The sequence below is a fragment of the Zalophus californianus genome, chromosome 7 (genome assembly GCF_009762305.2).
Source record: "Zalophus californianus isolate mZalCal1 chromosome 7, mZalCal1.pri.v2, whole genome shotgun sequence".
Taxonomy (NCBI): Eukaryota; Metazoa; Chordata; class Mammalia; order Carnivora; family Otariidae; genus Zalophus; species Zalophus californianus.
In genome coordinates, this window is record NC_045601.1 from 38,532,422 (window position 1) to 38,553,313 (window position 20,892).

General features: G+C 36.3%; 1 protein-coding gene across 2 annotated transcripts in view; it reads right to left on the reverse strand.

The window, feature by feature from the left end:
- Positions 1-4,736: 4,736 nt before the first annotated feature.
- The window catches only part of RNF217 (ring finger protein 217), a 142,638-nt gene continuing 126,482 nt past the window's right edge, over positions 4,737-20,892 (reverse strand). Inside the window, exons 5-7 of one of the 2 annotated variants that reach the window (XR_003521445.2) lie at positions 15,621-15,692; positions 14,013-14,230; positions 4,737-12,829 (exon numbers count right to left, since the gene is read on the reverse strand). Coding sequence is in view for 1 of the 2 variants with exons in the window: in XM_027602286.2 (XP_027458087.1) it covers positions 14,157-14,230; positions 15,621-15,692 (146 nt within the window). In the remaining variant the exon portion in view is untranslated. Of the gene's footprint in view, positions 14,231-15,620; positions 15,693-20,892 lie in introns of both variants that reach the window. The other variant, XM_027602286.2, reaches the window with a different exon arrangement.

Here is a 20,892-nt window from a genome sequence, read left to right on the forward strand (position 1 = left end):
ACCAGAGCAGAACCAGTACTCCTCAGAATGTTTATTTTTATTTTTTGAAGATTTTATTTATTTATTTGAGAGAGAGAGAGTACAAGCAGGGGGAGCGGCAGAGGGAGAGGGAGAAGCAAGCTCTCTGCTGAGCAGGGACTCCAAAGTGGGGCTCAACCCCAGGACCCTGGGATCATGATCAGAGCCAAAGGCAGACACTTAACAGATTGAGCCACCCAGGTGCCCCTATTTTTGTTTTATAAAACACATTTTTGGTGGATGAAATAAAAGCATGATGCAAAAAGCTAGAATTTGATAATAAAACATGGCTACCTGAAGCTTTAAGCACATTTGTTCAGCCTTAAAGCAGTTTTTGTTTAAAGATTTGAGGTCTTTTTGGGTTTATTTAAGTTAAGTTGAAATGGCCATCTAGAAATAGGTTTCAGGTGGTCTTTGGTTGCACTTGATACTTTTCAGTTCTGCTCCTGGACTATGTCTAATGAACTGGATTATTGCAATTTTCCAGACCTGTATCAAATCATTTGCATGTAATATAAACGATAAGAATAGTGTTCTTAATGGCTCCTAACAAAGATATGAGAGACATTTAAAGCTGTGCTTAAAGACCTGATAATTTTTTAGCAACAAGGTGTGAAGCGTACCAATAGAAACCTCTTATTGACTCCAGTGGCCTCAAAAAATCTGATTCTGTGGGCGGCTGCGTGGCTCAGTCTAAGTGTAATCATCTGACTTCACATGACCTCAGGGTCCGGGGATGGAGCCTTGCTTGAGCCCTGCTCCACGCTCAGTGCAGGATCTGCTTGTCCCTCTCCCTCTGTACCCCTTCCCCCACGTGTGAGCCCTCTCTCAAATAAATAAATAAAATCTAAAAAAAAAAAACCCGATTCTGCTTTCTGTTTTCATAATTGTTAATTTGCCTAACACTGAATAAAGTTTAAATACCAAGTAATGAAAGGGAGAACTGGCCCATTCCTTTTTTTTTTTAAATTAATTTAGTTTTTAATAGTTTCTACACTCAACATAGAGCTTGAACTCATGACCCCAAGATCAAGAGTTGTTTGCTTTTCTGACTGAGCCAGCCAGGCGGCCCTCAATCAATTCTTTTTAAAATGTTTATCATCCAACAAAATGGCATCAGTATTTAGCAGTATAGTGGATATTTAATAAATAGTCATTTAGGAAGCAACCCCAAGAATAATGGAATGATTCTGAGTGCCTCTGGTGGTCACAGGAAATTTTACAGCGATGTGTGGGGTTTAGAGCACGGATTTCCTTGGAGTAGGACTGAATAGTTCTAGCAAAGAGCTAGCAACATGACTCCAAAAGGGCTTTGGGCGGCCTTTATGCTCAGGCTTCAGCTTAGGGCCTCCTGAGTTAATTGCAGCCTCCAGCCTTTCTTGCAGGGCCAGCTGCTTTTTATGGTCAGAGGAGATAAACAGAGGCTCAATAGGGTATCTATTTCTGGCCCTTGAAAGGGCCTCTGTGCCGCTGGGGCAGGGGGAAATCGTCCAACCTCCTCCGTGGAACGCCTGGATGATTTCTTGGGGCTGTCCTCCGTACACTGGCACTTCCCGTGCCCACTGTAACTAGTAGATCAGCTAGGAGAAGCTGGCTTCAAAACGTTGGAAGGTATGCCATCATGTCTAACTTGGCAAACCAACATTCCAATTTGGCAAGCCAATCTGTGTGAAGTCGATGTTGAATTACTGGCCAGGATAAGCAGCATATTAATTTAGGGTCACAATTACAACTCGGTGTTGTTAATAACATTCTCTGGGTCAAGAGTGATTTGCCTGAGGGACAGGAGAAGGGAGTTTCCATTTATTGAATACTACTTTGGGCCTCCTGTAAGAACAGTACCCACAGTATATTTATTTCCATTGTGTATTGTTAAAACAAAGTTTAACTTTATAAAATTTGTGAGGGAGGTTTCCAACTGCTGTAGTTTGATTTTATTACCTATTACTGTTCATACAATTTATTACTATGTTAGAGATCTTGTTCCCCACATTCAAGGAAGGGAACTTGGCTACAGAGAGTTTGAACCCTTGGTCCAAGGCCACAGCACCCACAAAGAGGTAGTAGAATCCAGGCCTCTTTACATCACCCAGACCATCATCTTTATGTGATGTGAGCTTCTTGGTTAGAAAAGCAAGTCAAGAACAAAACCGCTGGTTGCAGAAGAAGCATTAAGAAAAAATGTCTTCTCGGGATGCCTGGGTGGCTCAGTCATTAAGTGTCTGCCTTCGGCTCAGGTCATGATCCCAGGGCCCTGGGATGGAGTCCTGAGTCACGCTCCCTGCTCCGTGGGAAGCCTGCTTCTCCCTCTCCCTCTGCTCCTCCCCCTGCTCTCTCTCTCTTGCTCGCGCTCTCTCTCTCAAATAAATACATAAAATATTTAAAAGAAAAAATATTTCTCTTTTACAATGGTTTTTATTTCTGCAAAGAAACAGCCTTAGGTTCATAAATAGTACATCTTTTAGATATTTTTCACTGTTATCCATTGATTACATAAAAATGCATACTGTGTAAGGAGACAGAAAAATTTGAACCCAGCTCTAGTAATAAATGTGCCATTCCAATGATCTTTTTAAAAAGAGATGGGGTCTACCTGTATTGTTATGTGACTGCTTAGACTCATTTAAATTAATTCGGATCACCACCTCCACAACTAGAAGGGCGCAGCACAGGTGTCCTCAGGCTCTGAAAGGTTAGGTGACTTTCCAGTTTTTATGTAAAACGTTGCTGCCATTGTGCTGTAACAAACAATTACACATTTTCTAGAAGGAAAACAGTGCTTGCATCAAATGGGTTGTTCACCTTAGAGAATTCCCTGCATCCTAGAACTAGGTTTTTCTGGGGAACAGAGGAGGTAGAGTGGGTTTTCCAAATGGAAGCCTGGAGTACTCCGTTGGTTGTGCTGTGGCCTTGCTTAGGCCCTGTCTTAGGGCTTATCAGAAACTGTCTCAGGTTTCCAGAGAATTCTATATAGGAAAGGGGAAAGTGTTTTTTCATTCCTTCAAAATTATTTGTTGAGCCATTGATCTCTATGTATCAGTGTTCTAGTTACTGAGCCACCACATACCAGGCATTTTACCCCTGCAACAACCCTTCCAGGTAAGCATATTCCAATCTTACAGATGAGGAATTTGAGGTGCAAAGATGTTAAGTAACTTCTCCTAGTTCCCTGAGCTAAAAAGCAGAGCCTAAATTTGTAATTCGTCTATGTTCTATTATGCCTGACATGCATATAGATACTGTATATATATATATATATCCTATAAAAAAATATTTGAGTCAAATCTATACTAAAGATAGTGATAGTTTATCTAAAACTAAAATTTAATTGAGTGTCTTGTATTCAGTCTGGTAACTGTTGGGGGGTAGCCTCCTCATGGCCAGCATGAGGTGGTCATCATGGTGCTCGAATTTTATTTCATGTTGGATTAGGACCCACCCATATGATTTCATTTTACCTTAATTACCTCATTAAAGGCCCTGTCTCCAAAGATGGTCTCATTCTGAGGGGCTGGGGGTTAGGATTTCGACGTGTGAATTCTGAGGGACACAATTCAACCCATAGAAAGATCATACTAGACAAGAGTGGGCCCTAAATCCAGTAACTGAAGTGAAGTGAAGACACCACAAGTAAAGAAATGTCAAGGATTGCTGGCAACGACCAGACACTAGGGAGAGGCATGAAATAGTCTTCCTCGGGGCCTCCAGAAGGAACCAACCGTGCCGATGCTTTAATGTTGAACTTCGGTCTCCAGAAATGTGAGAAAATACATTTCTGTTGTTTTATGGCATCCAGTTTGTGGTACTTTGTTATGTTAGCCCTGGGAAACAAATACAAAGTGCCTTGTTTGGGAGTGATTTGCAAGGAATGCTCAACAGAGGAGGCCATGGTGATGTGTCCCATGTGGTATGGCCAGGATGATATTCTGCAGGAGAAGATACTGGGCCTGAGGGCCATGGAGGAGGAGGAGTTCAATGGAGCAGGAGAAGGTAGGGAACCAGCCTGTGCGAAGGCACAGAGGCTTGACATGTTCTGTCCGGGTTGGAGAAATGCTAGAACTGAATAATTTGAACCAACTTTAAAAATACGTTGCACAGATCCAAATTTAATTGCTGAAAGAGACCTTAGAGATTGCCACCTCACTGGTCATTTTAGACTGACATCTGGATAGTTATGTGGCTAACCTAATGTCACCAACCAAATTAGTCAAAGAATTCAAAGTAGGAATCCATTGTTGAAACCCCTGCCTGGCACTGTCTCCCCCAGACCAGTGCTGGAGCCTGGCCTTTTCCTAAATGCACATGCAGTATATTTTTATAATACAGCAGGGGCTCAATACATGTTTACTGAAAAAATAATTAAGTGAATAAAGAGTATTGAATGGATTTTCCAATGAATGAATAAGTCAGAGAGAAAGTAGCTGGCATTATACCATGCGCTTGCAGATACACTGTTTTCATCAGAATGTGCATACTGATCTTCCGTGTTCTGTGAGGTTTCCCCAGAACATGCCACAGCGACACAACACAATCCACTTTCCAGAAAGCATATCCTGAATTTCTGTTCATTCCTGTTTCTCTTGTCTTAGAATCTAGTGCAGAAATGACTTCAATAAATGTTTCCAAATTTACTTACATTCATGTAATCGTGCCATTGTCAAATTTTACCTTTTCATTTCCTTAAATTCCAAATGTACTGAAAAAAAAAGACAAGAGTCTTCTCTTTTAAAAACTTTTATTAGGCATTGCTAGATGACGTTGCATGATGTATCACACGCATCACGCGAGTAAACAGCACTCCACAGGAATCCATACAATAGCTCATACAGTGACAATAAAAATAGTTGATTCCCATTACAGTTTTCATCCGAGTAGAGTGTCATTATATCCTTCCACGGGATCTGATCTCACAATTAAGATTACCCTTCCATTCTAAAACAACCAACCAAAAACATTAAAAAAAAAGAAAAAGCCCAATCACAACAAAAGGCCATAGGGACATACCGAAAGTCCAGAATTAGACTCCCGAATATCGTAAGGTATCCATCTTTTGAAAGATTTGCCCCTAAAATTTGTGTGATCTGACACTTGGGTTGTTTTTACTGCCAGCAGCAAGGGAGATTGTATTTGCTAACAACAAGCAGTACACCAACACGTATCCACGGACAATTCTTGAGGTAATAGATTTTTAAATTTTACTGCTTAAAAAAAAAATCTGTTAATTTCCAGGTCCTGTCCAGCAGGACACATCTGTTGGCAGGAAGATTCTTTTCCTCTTTTTTTCTTTGTCAAATATGTACACATATTTTCATATACAACCTGTGTCTTTGTCTTTTCTAAGCACATGATTTATTTTAATTATTCATCATACATTCATCAGGAAAAGTTGAATTATATACTATGGTACATAAACAATACAACAAACCCAGCTTTTTATATAAAGCTAACACAAAAGGCAAAGACCAAGTAGAGCAAAATAACATTGTACAAAATATCTTGGTATCGATAAAGCCCACTGTGAATAAATAATTACATGTAAATAGCAAACACCATGGTTCCTCAGCATCTGTGTGGAGGTGGGTTACAACTAACATATTGCCAAAGACGAGTTGTAGGAAACAGATCAAATTCTTGAAGGTCCATATATTTACTTTTATTTTTAATGCTTTTTGTAAAGTAATTTTGTCCTCATTGGAGCGAAAAAGACTGACAGCCATTCCAACTTCCGTTTCAAATTTTGAAGATCAGCATTCTTTTTTGCAGTTTAAAAGTACATTTCAATAACAATGGCTTCAAATTATGGTGTTTAATATCCTTCTTTTTATTCTTTAGCTTAAAAATAAACACTGAATTTAAGAAAAAAATATTGGCTAACCTGCTGTTCCAGAGATAATACAGTGGGTTAAATGCAGCCTATATATACCTCTAAAGATACACTGTCTCATCAGCACTTTAAATATAGGGGCCAAGGAACACTCCCAAAAAATGTATGGCTCTTTAGGTAAGAAATAAAGTCAAGTGAAAAAAAAAAATAAGGCACTAATAACATATATAAATGTTATATACTCTCATCACACAAAGCACCATATGGAAGGTTAAAGAAGTATACATTAGTGCTATTGGAAAATAGGAATAAACCCAGTTTCCCCTGACTTTTATTCCTCAATTCCTTCCTTTCTTTTCAGTAATTAATCTATTTAAACACTCAAATGGTAGGGGAAATTATAAATTATACTAAAAGCAAAATTCATGGAACCAACAGCATGAAATAATCATTTGGAAATAAGTTGATTACTCTAACAATGTAAGAAGTTAAAGTCTTTGAATACTCCCTATTTTCCAACATTTTCAACCCAACGGAATTTGTTTCTTCCTTTCCAATTTTCTTTCAGGGATTTCTACATAATATTATCATCTATTTTCTCATTTTATTTCTACTGCCTCTTTTTTAAAAATATATTCAAAATAGTTCCCTCCACATAGTTTTATGAATACCAAAGTTAATAGTATGGCCAATGAAATGTAGAAAAAGTTAAAAAACAAAATCACGTACATATTTTCCAATGTCATTAAAAAAGAAAATCTCTTTTCAGCTAGGCTCATTTTAAACATGAGAAATATTGTAATTTATATTACTTGGAAATTGGTTACAAATTTTGCAGAAAACAAAAAATTTCTGAATATACAGCAATAACAGATTAAACACTCAAATGTCTTTCTTTTTAGCATTTTACACTCTGTAAAAAAAAGAGAACGTGAATCATTTAATTGTCCCACAGTTTTGCAATAGGTATACATACATATAGATATATTTGTTTCATGAATATATCTTATGCCAAATTTTGTTTAAAATAAAAACAAAACAACTAACCATTGTGGTTTCTTTATAAGTGTTAACATTTTAATTACACTGTTTTTGTGTTCCTTCTACACAAAATTATTTCTTTGATCTCTCAGAATTTACTACTCATTTATAATTGACTTCAAATAAACAATAAGATTATCAATTAATTTTTACATAAAAATCTGTAAGAAGTTGTTCTTGTCAAGGTAAATGGTAATGTATATCTATAAACCAATTACTCTTCTAGGTGTCATAAGAAACATAAGGTTGGTCTACTCTTTTCAATGCCAAATACAGAACTTTAATTATGATGAAAATGATCAAAAATAACAAAATTAAGGTATTGTCATATGGGAGTTAAAAAAAAAGGCCTTAGGGATGGGGTTTGTAGTCAGCTGATAAAAACTCATGATGCTTTATCTAGAATTTTCTTTCTAAAGCATGCTAATTTTCTGTAAACTAAAAATATTCAAATATATAAAATATTTAGCTAATGTTTACTTGAAAGAATCAGCAAAAGTATATTTGGACATAGAGGAAGGAATATGTTAATGAAAAAATATTATTTTTGAGAATTTGACTGGATTATTGAGACTATGTCCCTACCTGGGGCATGTGGTGAACCCCTCCCATGAAACTGACGGCCAACAGTACAGTTTTTCAGCTGTAAGGAAAAACCTGCAATGACATTATTTCAGCAATTTCTGGGGACCTTTAACACCCAAGTTTGACTTCCTTAGGTTGTTCCATATCATACACCAAACCTATGCTACATATATCTTGAGTGTTACTTATGCCTAAATGGTATCACTGAAAATGTTGAACATTTGCAAATGACAAATGGTTTCTCTACAATAAGGCTAATGTCAGTTACATTCAATGTTACTACTTTATATTATCAAAATGTCTAATAATGTTCACAGAGTATGACTCCATGGTCAAATCTTATATACAAATGCTACATTACCTAAGTCCAGCCCCAAGTCCAAGCTGTAGGACTTTTTGCTGACACAAAGATTGAACACCAGACATGCAGCAATTTTGGATGAATCATGAATGATTTGGGATCAGGTTGGATGAATATCCACATGTGCTTTCTGTCCAACTAATATGCAAACACAACACTGACTTTACAATATTCATGAAGCAATTCCTGAAGCTCGGTCTCAGAGTATTATTAGGCTCTCTGATCCAACTGACATCTTCTTGTTCATTTTATTTCTTGTCAGAGGGGCTGGGCAGGGTTCTCCAATTCCTATCAAGAGGAGGGGCAGGGTTCCAGGTATTCCTCACACATTTCAATTTACAAAGTAAGCCAAGGTAAATGATGTTCACTGCCAGAGCCAAATTATGGAGTCCTTTCAGTATTTGAATTTCATTTCATTAGTCAACAAGTCAATGGTGAGAAGGTATTTAATCCACAGCTGGCCAAGATGGGAAGGGGACAGAAGAGGGAAAAAGCAAGATAACTAGGAAATCTAAAGAAAACAGGAACGGGATAAACTTGGATAAACAGGATAAACTTGAAAACCAAAATATTTTCTATGCCAATGAGTCTGTATAATCTAAGTGATGCGGAGTTAAATATACCTAAAGAGATTTCTTTTATAAGGCAAAAGAAAGTGGCCAAAAAAAGGCAGTGGCAATATTTTGTGTATTTAAAAAAATAATTTTTTACCTTGTAAGTCATATTATTATTCTCAAAACAGTCACTTTTTTAGTTAAAAAAAGAATATAGTTCATGATACAGATAATTACATGCTTCTACAATTGGCATTATATATGGGGATCTAAAGTATGTGATATATGATGGCTTCAGCTAATGCCCCAAACAGACAATTAATTACAAGTCTCACACAACGTGACTCTCTGCTTCTTGGATTTGGATAAAGTCAGCTAAAGTACTACTCTCAGAACAGGGATGTACGGTAGCAGTCCCACATAGCAGTTGGCTGTGAAACGAGTATTAGCCCTATCCTCAAAACGAGAGTTATAAATGAGCTCTACTGCACTTCTCCTTTAAAGATTTGCATCATTGGTTTGCACTGAAAGGTAATATTTCACAATCCTGAAGACACCCCAATTTTTGGAACTCTGATTTTGTTCAGACCATGTATTAATGCTTCTCTAAAGTTATTTCAGTTTTTTTACATAATTGTAGATGTATATATTAAAAATGGGATTTTGCAACTTATTTTCCAGAGGAAGAAGATCATAATTAAATTATAAAAATGTTAAAAAATCATGCTCAAACTGGCTGTTGGTGATAGTTTTGATTTACTATGTTTCTAGCCAGTGGAATTCCTTTTATAGGTTTCATGAAAAATGAAAATGCAGTTAAAATGCGGTAGAAATCAACTTAATATTTTAAACAAACATTCCAGCTAGGTTATTAAGGTAACATTTATTAATTACTTGTTACGTTTGAGCTCCTGATATCAATTTTCAGAATTACTATAATTTTCGGAAACTCAGCTACATTTTTTTCGGGTATGTTTTACTTGCTTTAAATTTTCAGCTCTGATTTCTACCCTCTCCTCCCCCCACCCCAAATTTAGAGGTGACATATATTTACTAATACTGTTATTCTATTGTCTCCATCAAAATATATGTAACCTCTTCTTTAATTCTGTTGAATTACTTAAATGGCACAAGTATTTTAAAGTGCATTATTTAACTTTAAGGCTCTATTTATAATAGACACTAACACAAAACAATAAAGCTGACCACAAGAAAAATTACTTTCAATAACTGGGATAGATTTCAACTATAGATATGAAAAGATAAGCACATAATCCAAGGTGAAGACTCACATTAAGGCAAATGTGCAGTTTGCTCCTAAAATTGAAAAATAAAATGGCTTTTGGCATGATTTAAAAAAAGAATTCATACTAAAAGAAGCATACCAATTAATCTCATTTAGGCCACTAGCTTTTTCTATAATGGTAAATTTAACAGGCAGCCTAAAGTCTAATGTTACAAACAACTGCAATGTTTAACAAGGGAGAAGATGGATCAACGTCTTGGCAGATGTACTTGAATTTGACCAAGCTCAGGAAGGACTACTGGTGCTTTGCCTATGCCAGAGTGAGCTTTTCACCTGTCCCACTCCTGCTCCTCTTTTGCAGTGAAGAGTAGCTAATTAGAGTTATCAGAGGAGTGGAGAAAAACCAGGTTGGGGAGAGTCACCAGGGACTGGACGAGATGACAGGGGTCTGATGGTATTTTAGGGGACCCAGGGGTCATTTGGGTGGTAGGATTGAATGCTAAAGGCTCAGCTGGGGGCTTGGGTCTCAAGAGATGATGGGTGGCACAGGACAGGGAATTTCCAGACAGGCACAACCAAGCAAGCACAATGAAAGAGAACAGGTTGTGATCAGATTGTGTTTAATAATCTTTGATTGTTTTCCTGTCTGTTCTACCTTTAGGATCAATAGCACCTAGCAGAAAATCAAGGTGGTGGCAACAGGTTGTTGCTTGTAGCAAAAGGTTTGACCCCTCTCTTCTTCTTAGCTCCACATATAGGTCTTAGGGAACTTCTGGGATTTGTTGTAAAATGAATGTTTCATGTGATTCCAAATTTATGAGCATTCCAACAAACTACCAAACCTTACAAATAGTCAAATTTATTTTTTGTAGATAATTGTGGTCATTCATAATTTCCAGCATATGCTTCCTATTTTTCACAATGGCATAATTAAGTTCCTTTGTGGTGCAACATGCATGAACATGGATAGTGTTTAAAAAAATGTGACAGACATTATCAGTTTAGCTATATGCTTTAAATCCCTCAAATTTTAAAGTGAGGCAATCCAAATATCAGAGTCTCTGACAGACATCTTGTAGACATCTCACATTATCTTAGAAATATCTCATTGCATTTTTTTAATTGGAATAAGATGTCCTTTCTTTTATACGTTTTGGCCACATATTTATTTGGCTAATCAAGCAGGGGGGGAAATTATCCTGCAAAAGATGCTTTTCTTTAAAAACTCCTACATAAAACTCCTACATAATCTTTCTTTTTCTCCAAGAAAAGGGTCTCAAATATAGCATCTCTGTGATCTCATTCACTGAAAAAGCGTTAAAATTTTATTACAAATATCTTATAAAAAACAAATTTTAAAAGTTATGGAAATGTGTACATAAAGTGATAAAAATATATGTAAAAGATCTTCACTGATGCTTTGTAATAGAGAAGTAAAAACAATCTCGATGTCCATTCAATAGGGACTCATTAAGCAAAGTATAGCCCCACAATGGAATATGTAGTAATTTACAAAAGAATGAGGTAAATCTATTTAAACACTTATGGAAAGGCATCTACTAATGTATAATAAAATGAAAAATAGTCACAGGACATTAAGACTACTATTCTATTTGTATAAAACTAATACACACGAACATAAACAAACACACTTGTATATTTGCACAAAGTTTCTGGAAGGACATATATCAAAACATTAACAGTGGTTACCCCTAGAAAATAAGGGGTGGGGTGGAGCAGATGAATTTGTATTTTATAATTCTATATGGTTTGATTTTTTTTAAAAGGCATATATATTACATTTACAATAAAAAAATGACAAGCTTTGGATAGAACGATACTTATTTTATGTGTATGCTTCTTTTTCTAATGTAGCTTTTAGAATTTATCCCAAAAGTTACTACTGTTTAACTTTCATTGTTGGCACTAACATATACATAATCCTTCTTATTTTCTTCTTTCTTTTTAAGATCTTGATGACACTTAGTAAAAACATTCACAAATTATTACTTTAAGTCACTATCAGGGAAAGGCCTAATATATACCAACTTTGAAAGAGAAAAATGCATACATTAATTTAAGAAATCTATGCAATAGAACAATGAAAATCCTGTGCAACACTGTGTACAGTATCTCAAGCATTGATGAAAGAGCCTTCACTGATGAAAGACATCACGTTGTAACTGGAAAATTGGAACGTTTCTAAATAATATAAAAGTATCTCCAAAAGATAAGTTATTCAAAGGAAGGAATAAAAATCCCTGAGTAGATCAAAGACAAGATATACAATAACCTAAGAAAATAGATTATCTAAGACCAGAGAGTATATTATTTAGCCAGTTGGTATATATGCATGTGGCATTTGTATTTATATGCAGCTATGGAAATATTAGATATGTGTCCATGTATATTTACATATACATATACATACACATCATACATAAGCATATCCACTAGATTTAGAATTCATTGCATTCACATATTGTCAAACTAACACCTAAGTCCAGAAAAAAACAAGTTTACAAAAATTAAGCACTCTAATGACAGAATTACATGGATTTAGGATAGAAATTTTCATTCTCTTGTTTTAATACTAGAGCACATAGAATAGGCACTCAAAAATATTTGTTGGCTGGATGGATGAATGGTAAGATGAATTTATGAAATTAGAGCATCACTTTTCCTTGCATCGTGTCATGTTTAGAAACAGGCCATTGTAGGATCATAAATGGCACACCCTCCTCTAACTGAATGTAGACTAGCCCAGAAACTGCAGTATAGCAAGCCTGAGCGTTATTCAGAAAGAATGGAAGTGTGCTAGCTCATTATCCATGCAAGTAACCTTCACTATCATGGACTTTTTAGGTCTGATAAAAATGATAAACGTTTTTCTATTTTGGAGCCCAACAAGACAAACTATCCATGTTAATGCATGTTTTATCACAGAATTTATTACCATTCAGATAAGGCTGCTGAGAGATAAATGCTACATCTATGCAGATAGCTGATTTTAAGGATTTGGAGTCAGGTGGAAACTTCAGGCTTCTTAGCGGTCTTTACTTCCGATCTGCTGATGAACTTCCATGATGAAAACAAAGGAATAACATAGTTTAGTTGCTTGTCCTTTTCTTATTTTTAAAGACGTCTCGGTTTGGTAAAACTTCCTGAAGATATTTCCTTCATTTTTCCAAAAGTTGTTTCTATTTTAGATAAACCCATGAACACAAAAATCTGTTTACAAATTACTCCATCCATAAGAAGATATCAACATGTTTGAGAATATTTGATCAGTAAACATAAGAAAAACCCTTCAAAACTCTGGTTTTTTTAATGAAAATCTTGGGGACAGATAAAAAAGAGAGAAAGAGAGAGGACAGGTAAGAGCATGGGGTTTCCAACACTATCACAACTTGACCTAAAGCGGAATTATCTGTAATTACAAGTTGATTAAAAAATTAGCAGAACAGTGATTTGTTTAAAGGCTTAAGCAGTTCTTGCTACAACAAATTCGTTTTTTAAATTAACTAATCCTGTCTGAAGAATTTGTTCATTTAGTAAAGCATGTATGCCAAGATATAAAAAATCCACAAAGACTGAACGTTCTGGTCTTGAGAATTTCCTAAAAGCAGCCTATCAGTTTCGTCAGTTAATAAAGTTTGATGATCCTCAACGTGACATTGCACAAATTTCTTGTGTGAGTGCATGTGTGTGAGACAGAGAGAGAGAGCAAGGAATAGGAAGGGTCAACATCAAAATAGCCTGTTGTCTACATTGACTTTAATTCAGTCCATTACCAAAATATGCCCAGAAAGGAACGCTCATCTTTAAATATGTCTATGAAAATATGGAAAATAGGGTAGAGGCATAGAACTTGACAAGTACAAGGTTATTGGACCTACTTTTAATATAGATACTTATATACACACACGCTCACACCCCTGCACAGATACACTTCAGTAACTCATGATTCTTCTCATTAATTTTGTTTCACTAGTTCCCTTTTGGGCATTGAGATTTTTAACAATTATAGCATCTGAAGGATGAAGGAATTATACTGCACAGGCCACAGATAAAAACAGGTGCATATGGTGAGCTTTTGTCTTCTGAAAAGTGGCCTTGCTTGTTTGTACAGGTGGCATGACTTCAGCTATTCACCCCAAGTCTCAGAAGAGGGTCTGGAAGGAGGTTTAGGTACAAAGACCATCCAAACAATGCTCAGGAGAGGCATGCTCAGACAATTCTGAGGATAACTGGCTCTTAATGAAAATATTTTCTTCCAAGAACCAGTAAGAAGTTCAGAGTTATGATACAGACATTGATAGTCTATGAAAGTGACCATTTTTTTAAAAGCAGCAAACTGTATAAGGAAAGGAATCAGGATACCATGTAGAGACTGCACTAGAGCCAGACGTGTTGTGGCCTGCAGACAACCACAGGGGGACGGGACGGGACGGGACGCAGTGTTTAGCGTGCCATTCTGTGTGGCTCCTATCCGCACCGGCTGCGTTCCACGAAATCATCCGCATTTTACCAGTGCATTCCTGTCCGTGATCGCTTTCTCTGTTTTTTACAAAGGCAATAGATAGGAAATACAAATAAACCTGGGGATAGAAAAAAGATTAAAGCTAATTAGGAGGAGAGGCTATTTAGGTTTATATATTTGAAAAGTTTCCACTTTCCATTTTGCATTCATTTACAAATGATCGCTACTTGGCAATGCATGTGGATGAAGATGGGGGGAGACACCTACCTTATGAAATGTATTTACTTCTGTAAGATTTCATTCTGTGTTAGTTTCTGCAATTCTCTGCCCTTTTGAACAACCTCTGTGGCACCAGTTTGCATATGGAACCATGTTTTCTATCAAAATATCCAATCTTAGGTTTGTCTTCTTTATTATCCCTAGTCATATCATTTGCACCCTGATAGGACACTTCGGTCTCGGGCAGAACAGCACATTACTAAGGAACACGGGCTGTCAAGCCAAATGCCAGGTTCGATTCCCAGTTCTACCGCATCTGAGGTCCTAGTAAGCCTGATTTCCTCCACAGTAAAATGCAAATAATAACAGTACCAACTTCCTAAAGTCCTTCCTAACTACTTGTAAGAACTTAAATGTCAGTTACTTTACAATTCTATCTGTCCCATACATGTAAATAGAACTTTACGTATGGAAATTCATTTTATTTAGAAAAGAAAAAAATAAATCCCATCTACTATGGGGAACAGTCATCAAAGCAATCTTTATCTATAGTGTTTAATTTAAAATTCTCTAAAGCAATGGTTCTCCAAGTGTGGTCCCTGGACCGGCAGCATCAGCATCACCTGGGACCTTCTCAGAACTAGAAATCCATGGGCCCTGCCCCTATATATGGGATCAGAAACTGAGGATAGAAACCAGTGACCTGTGTTTTAACCAGTCCTCAAGGTTATCCTACAGCATGCTAGAGTATGAGAACCACTGCTTTAAAATACATATTTCAGTATACTTGTATGAATGAAACTATACAAATCACTCATACATTTTCTGTTTGTCAGTGCTGAAGTATACGTTGGGTATATGTTCACATTGAAGGTATCTTTTTTACTCAGGGTACACTTTTACTAGAACAAACCAATTATACAAGGGTATAACAGACCTTTTTCCTTTATGCTTCAATCTAAACTCAGAATTGGAAAATTTGGGTTCTAGTCCTTTGGACTCTTTCATTAAAATACTAGTTGTATTAACTTTGGTATTAAAAGGGAATTAATAATGTTTTATAAGATACATGAATCAAAGTCTTTATAGACTGCAAAAGTGTCACACAAATACATCCTATATGAAACACACTCCTCTGAATCTATAAATCATATGCTGTTTGCTTACCTAAAGCAAGCATGGAACTGATATGTCCACTTAGTAACTGACTCATATTATTACATTTACACTCATATTCTCTCTATGGCACTCAGAAAACTCTAATCTCAGATATGTTAAGTGTTTCTTACCGATTACAACTGCTATGGCCCCTAGTGCTAATCCCAAGACCAGGATTAGAGGTGCAACGAATAATTTTCCAGCTAGAAAACAAAAGGCAAAACCATTTAGAGTCTTAAAACTAATTTATCAAACAATTTCAGCAATGCTTCTTAATACCACAGTGTATATTGTTTTTTAAGAAGTCTGATTATAATTAAGGCAATATTTCTCTTAGGAAATGGATCAGGTGTATACTTATGTACATTCAGTAACTCCACAGAAGTCCTGGGCACATTAGTCAAACATCTTATAACTCATTTAAACTTTATAACCAAAAAAATTCCAAAGTTACGGGGTCACTTTATTCTATCAGGACCATTCATCTTTGTGCTTTTCCTTTAAATCTCTTTCATTTTTCAAGATCCTGAAAGATTAACAAAAGAGTGACACATTCTGAGTTGGCAGGAGAAAATCTAATTAGCTCACAAAATGGAAAGCTAGTAGGTGCTACAGAGGATTACATCCAAGCCCACATCTGAAAAAGTGATTTACTTACTTCCTGGGTCCAAAGAAAATTAATAATATGAACACCTGGCAGACTGAACTACAATTGGGATGCTTAAATATTGTTAGAGGGTGCCTGGGTGGCTCAGTCTGTTAAGTATCCGACCCTTGGTTTCAGCTCAGGTCATGATCTCAGGGTCCTGGGATCAAGCCCTGCATCCCGCTCTGCACTCAGTGGGGAATCTGCTTGAGGATTCTCTCTCTCTCCTCCTCCCCCTCCCCGTTCATGCTCTCTCTCAAATAAATAGTATCTTTAAAAATAGAAATAAATTAATAAATATTGTTAGAGAAAATTACCAGTTACCAATAAACATACAGTATATTTAAGGTTATTCAAATGAATGAATCACTTTAATAAATTCAGAGAAAAAAACTGATGTTGCCAGAGGGGAGGGGGGGTGGGAAGGGCAAAATGGGCAAAGGAGAGAGGGCAATATAGGTTTCCAGTTATGGGATGAATTAAGTCACAGGGATAAAAGGCACAGCATAGGGAATATAGTTGGTGATACTGCAATAGCAATGTATGGTGACAGATGGTAGTTACACTTGTGGTGAGCACAGCATAAAGTCCGGAGAAACTGAATCACTGTGTTGTACACCTAAAACTAATGTAACATTGTGTGTCAACTAGAGTTAAAAAGAAAAATAAAACACAAATTGGAAGGTCTGTATTGGTCTCATGGAAAAAATAAAATAAAATGCAAGAAAAATAAAAGGAAGCACTTATAAGAAAGCTAAGTGCTGGTCAGGTTGCCAAAGGATGGCATCAACTAGCACTTTTTTCCTAAACAAATAGCTGAGCAGCGATTACAGTAAGTGCTAGTTTCATGTAATCAGGGCAGAGAGTTCACAGTCAGAATTCCACTCACTTTGAAAGGCACTAGCCCACAGGGAATGAGGGTAGTAGTTAATACCTTGTTGTTATACAGTAACCTTGACCTTAAGGCATGTGACACAGCTGCACAATTCAAACACAAAAAGAGATAAGGATGAATGGAGGGGCTTTGCCTTTTAAGGATAAACCAGCAACACTACTTTACAAATTAAGGGCAGTAATTTGGAATAAGCAATTATATATATATATAAAAAAACGGAAATATAATGCTGCCATTTGTTGGAAGTTTGTCAGAAAAATATTAACTTTTTTTATGTTTAAGGAACGGTTTTTGGAACCATGACCAGACAGATAGAAAATACAGCGTTTAATATTTAATTTAAAAAGAAGACTATTTAATGGACACATGTCTATCCATGGGTTTTATTTATATTTTTTGCCAATGACAGAATCCAATTAAGCAATATGAAATCTTACTGAACAATGACATTTTCTACATTCTTAAAGCTATGCTTAATAGTTTAGAATATATTGGCCTGCATATTTTATTTTTATTTTTAAAAAAATATTTATTTATTTATTTTGGAGAGAGAGAGAGTGAGTGGGGGGAGGGCAGTTATTTATTTATTTTGGAGAGAGAGAGAGAGAGAGAGAGAGTGAGCAGGGGGGAGGGCAGAGAGAGAGGGAGACAAGCAGACTCCCTGCTGGGTGGGGAGCGCAACTTGGGGCTCCATCCCAGGACCCTGAGATCAGGACCTGAGCCAAAACCAAGAGTTGGACACTTAACCGACTGAGCCACCCAGGTGCCCCTGGCCAGCATATTTTAAAAGAATCTGTTTTTTCCTGTACCCATGGTTCAGTATATTCATTCATGTTTTCTTTTTAAATAATTAACATATTTTCATAATAACAATGAAACATGATTGCAAAGTAATAGCACTGATTTTTTCCCCCTAAATATCACAGAACTCAAAGAACCAATGTGCTCTTTCTTTGGGAAGTAATAAACTTATTTCAATCATGTAATCAATGTTTAATACATGTTTAATTTTACTTTTGAAACTGTTTTGAGGAATTAAGCACTTCCTCTCATAATCACCCTCACATAATCTCACATGCTCACATAATCTAATCCTAGATTATTAACAATTCATTTAAAATACTATTCTCAGTAGCTGAAATAATATTCTATTATACCCATATATATCTTATTTAAATATTCATGTGCTTAATTTTCTGTTCCTTTTTTCTTTTTGCTATTTTAAAATACACCTGCAAATAAACCACTGTCGGCCTAGATTTGTCATATTTTAAAATGTCTTTCACTTTACTATCCAATTTCTTTGCAAAAGAATTGCACAAAATTTCTAATTCGTTCAGTAGCGTATGAAAGTCCAGCATTGAGTATTAACAAGAAAAACTGCTAATCAGTAATTTAAAAAATCTTTTTTTCACTTACATTTCTTTGCCTACTAATAGCATTGTATATATTTTTTAAAATGTTTATTGGCTACTTGTATTTCCTCAATTCTGGTTCCAGACTTCATCTTTTTAAAAAAATTGGGTATTTATTTTTGGAGGAGGCTCTATTGCTTTTGTTCATATAAATTATATATATATACATATATATATATAAAATACAAAAAAATCTGCCACCTAGAAATCAGTTAAAGACCTATATTTTCTTTACTATTATACACTTTAACTTAATACTTTGAGCATTTGTATGTAATGATGTGAGAATTCAGTACTTTTTCTCAGTCCCTTTTATTCCCAACGCCATTCATTGAATAATCTGCCTACTCCCACCAGGGAGACACCTCCATGTCAGAGGCTGCTAAACTCATCCTCAAATCTGTGTTCTCCCTTATTCTTTAGGAGCAGAACCTCTGATCCATAGCTGGGCACATGGTCACACATGGAACGCCACCATGTTTCCCATCCTCCAGCTGTGAGAGCAGAGCAGGCCCTTTCTCTGCCTCTTCCAAGGACGTCTGGAGGCTGCAACCCCAAACGGAGGGAGCAAACTAGATTACATCACTCAAAGAAAAAGGCTCGGAGGGTCCTGCTATCATCCACCTTCTCTCTTACATGGCAGGGTGAACCTAGGTTTGTGACTTACAGAATCATTCCTCTTCCAAGCTTCTGGGTAGCTGGGAGAGGTATGGGCCACCCTATTTGGAGCTAGGGTCCAGGAGAAGTTAGAAGCAGCTGTACTGGAGGCGGGAAAGCAGGTGTGGCAGCGAGAGCTTCTCTGAAAGCCAGATGCCCCCTATTTTGTCAGGTTTGTCCTGACACACATGGGCATGCACGAACACAGTAGAAAATAGGCCCCAAATAAAACCATTTACAGAAAACTGACCATAAAATAAATTTTTAAATAAAAACAGAAAAGACTGTGCAGAAAGATATTTCTCTGCTGACAATGTTCACTGGCTGTGCCTTTTACAGGCTGTTAAATAACTCAATTCTATTTTATGACCCGAGAAGAGGATTCTAGTGGCCTCTAGGCAAATGAGAGGACCCAAAGAGAATGCATCTAAAATATTACTGGACAAATAGGGCGAGCGATAACTTCCCTTATTTAAGAACGATTAAAGCAAAGAACAGAAAACAAAAATAAAAGATTAAAATAAAAAATGGAAGGAAACATCTTGCCACAAAATGTCATTGAAGTAGAAAAAAAACCTAGTAATACAGAAAATATAAGAATTTTGTGTTTTTTGGTGGCTCTCTGTATACACAGATTTACAAATAGGTTACAGCTCAAAACCTAATTTGCAATTTAGTATCTTCAGGTAGTAATGTTGTAAAGAGGGGTTAGATTCCCTAGCTCTCCCTCCAAAGTCTATTTAACTAATAGGTAAATATTGTGTATACAATTATAATACATACAAGCAAATAAACAGCAAATACATATATTACGAGCAAGTAAAGAGGAAAACACTGAAAATCATTAAAACCAATCTTGACTATATTGAATGCTATTGGTTGTGAACAATTACATTTAATTAAAGCTCAATAAGGATATTTCATAGAGATCATACAAGATTTTAGAAAATGATGGCACTGGTTTCCATGTTAAAATGAATTTCAAAATATATGTTTTATTTTTACCTAATACAAATGTGCCATTAGCACCAGCTTTGTTCTGATTAAGCCATGGTATGATTCTTGTAAGGCGAGGGGTTTACAACAGTAATGAAGTGATGGAGACTTAAAGGGAGATAAAGAGAGATTTTCATGAGGCAACTAGGGAAAAGTTGGTAGAAAAGGGGAAATGTGGAAGATGTTAAAAAGTATTGTACAACCATAAGAAAGACTCTCAGAGGAGGAACTATTGGAGTTTTGTGTAACGTAAAAGAGAGGAAGAAACCTCACAGTGGACACATTCCAGAGAAGTAGGAAGCCATCGGAAGAAGCAGCATGAGGTCAGAAGAACACTGTATCACACAAAGGTGACGGCCTCGGGTCAGAGCAGGAGTCTGGGTTTATGTTTGTGTCTGTGTGTATGAGACTGTGTGTTGTTGAGGACAAAGAAGAGGGTAAAAACTCAATCCAAAAAGGCACTTCATTTGGATATTTAAACTTGGGTTTGTAGGCAATGACGGCATTTGATACTCATTTCATTAACTGTTAGTTATTAATATTAATATTACAATAGAAAATACATACAATGGCCTCAACTCTACAGATACAATAAGACTCTAGTACAGAACTCTGAAACATAGGGATTTTTACTTATTTTATTTTTAAATTTTATTTATTTATTTATTTTGGTGGCGGGGGAGAGAGAGAGACCACATGTGCTGGAGCGCAGGGAGGGGGGAAGAGAGGGAGAGGGAGAGAGAGAGTCCTAAGCCTGCCCAACACTCAGTGAGAGCCTGAGGCAGGGCTCTACC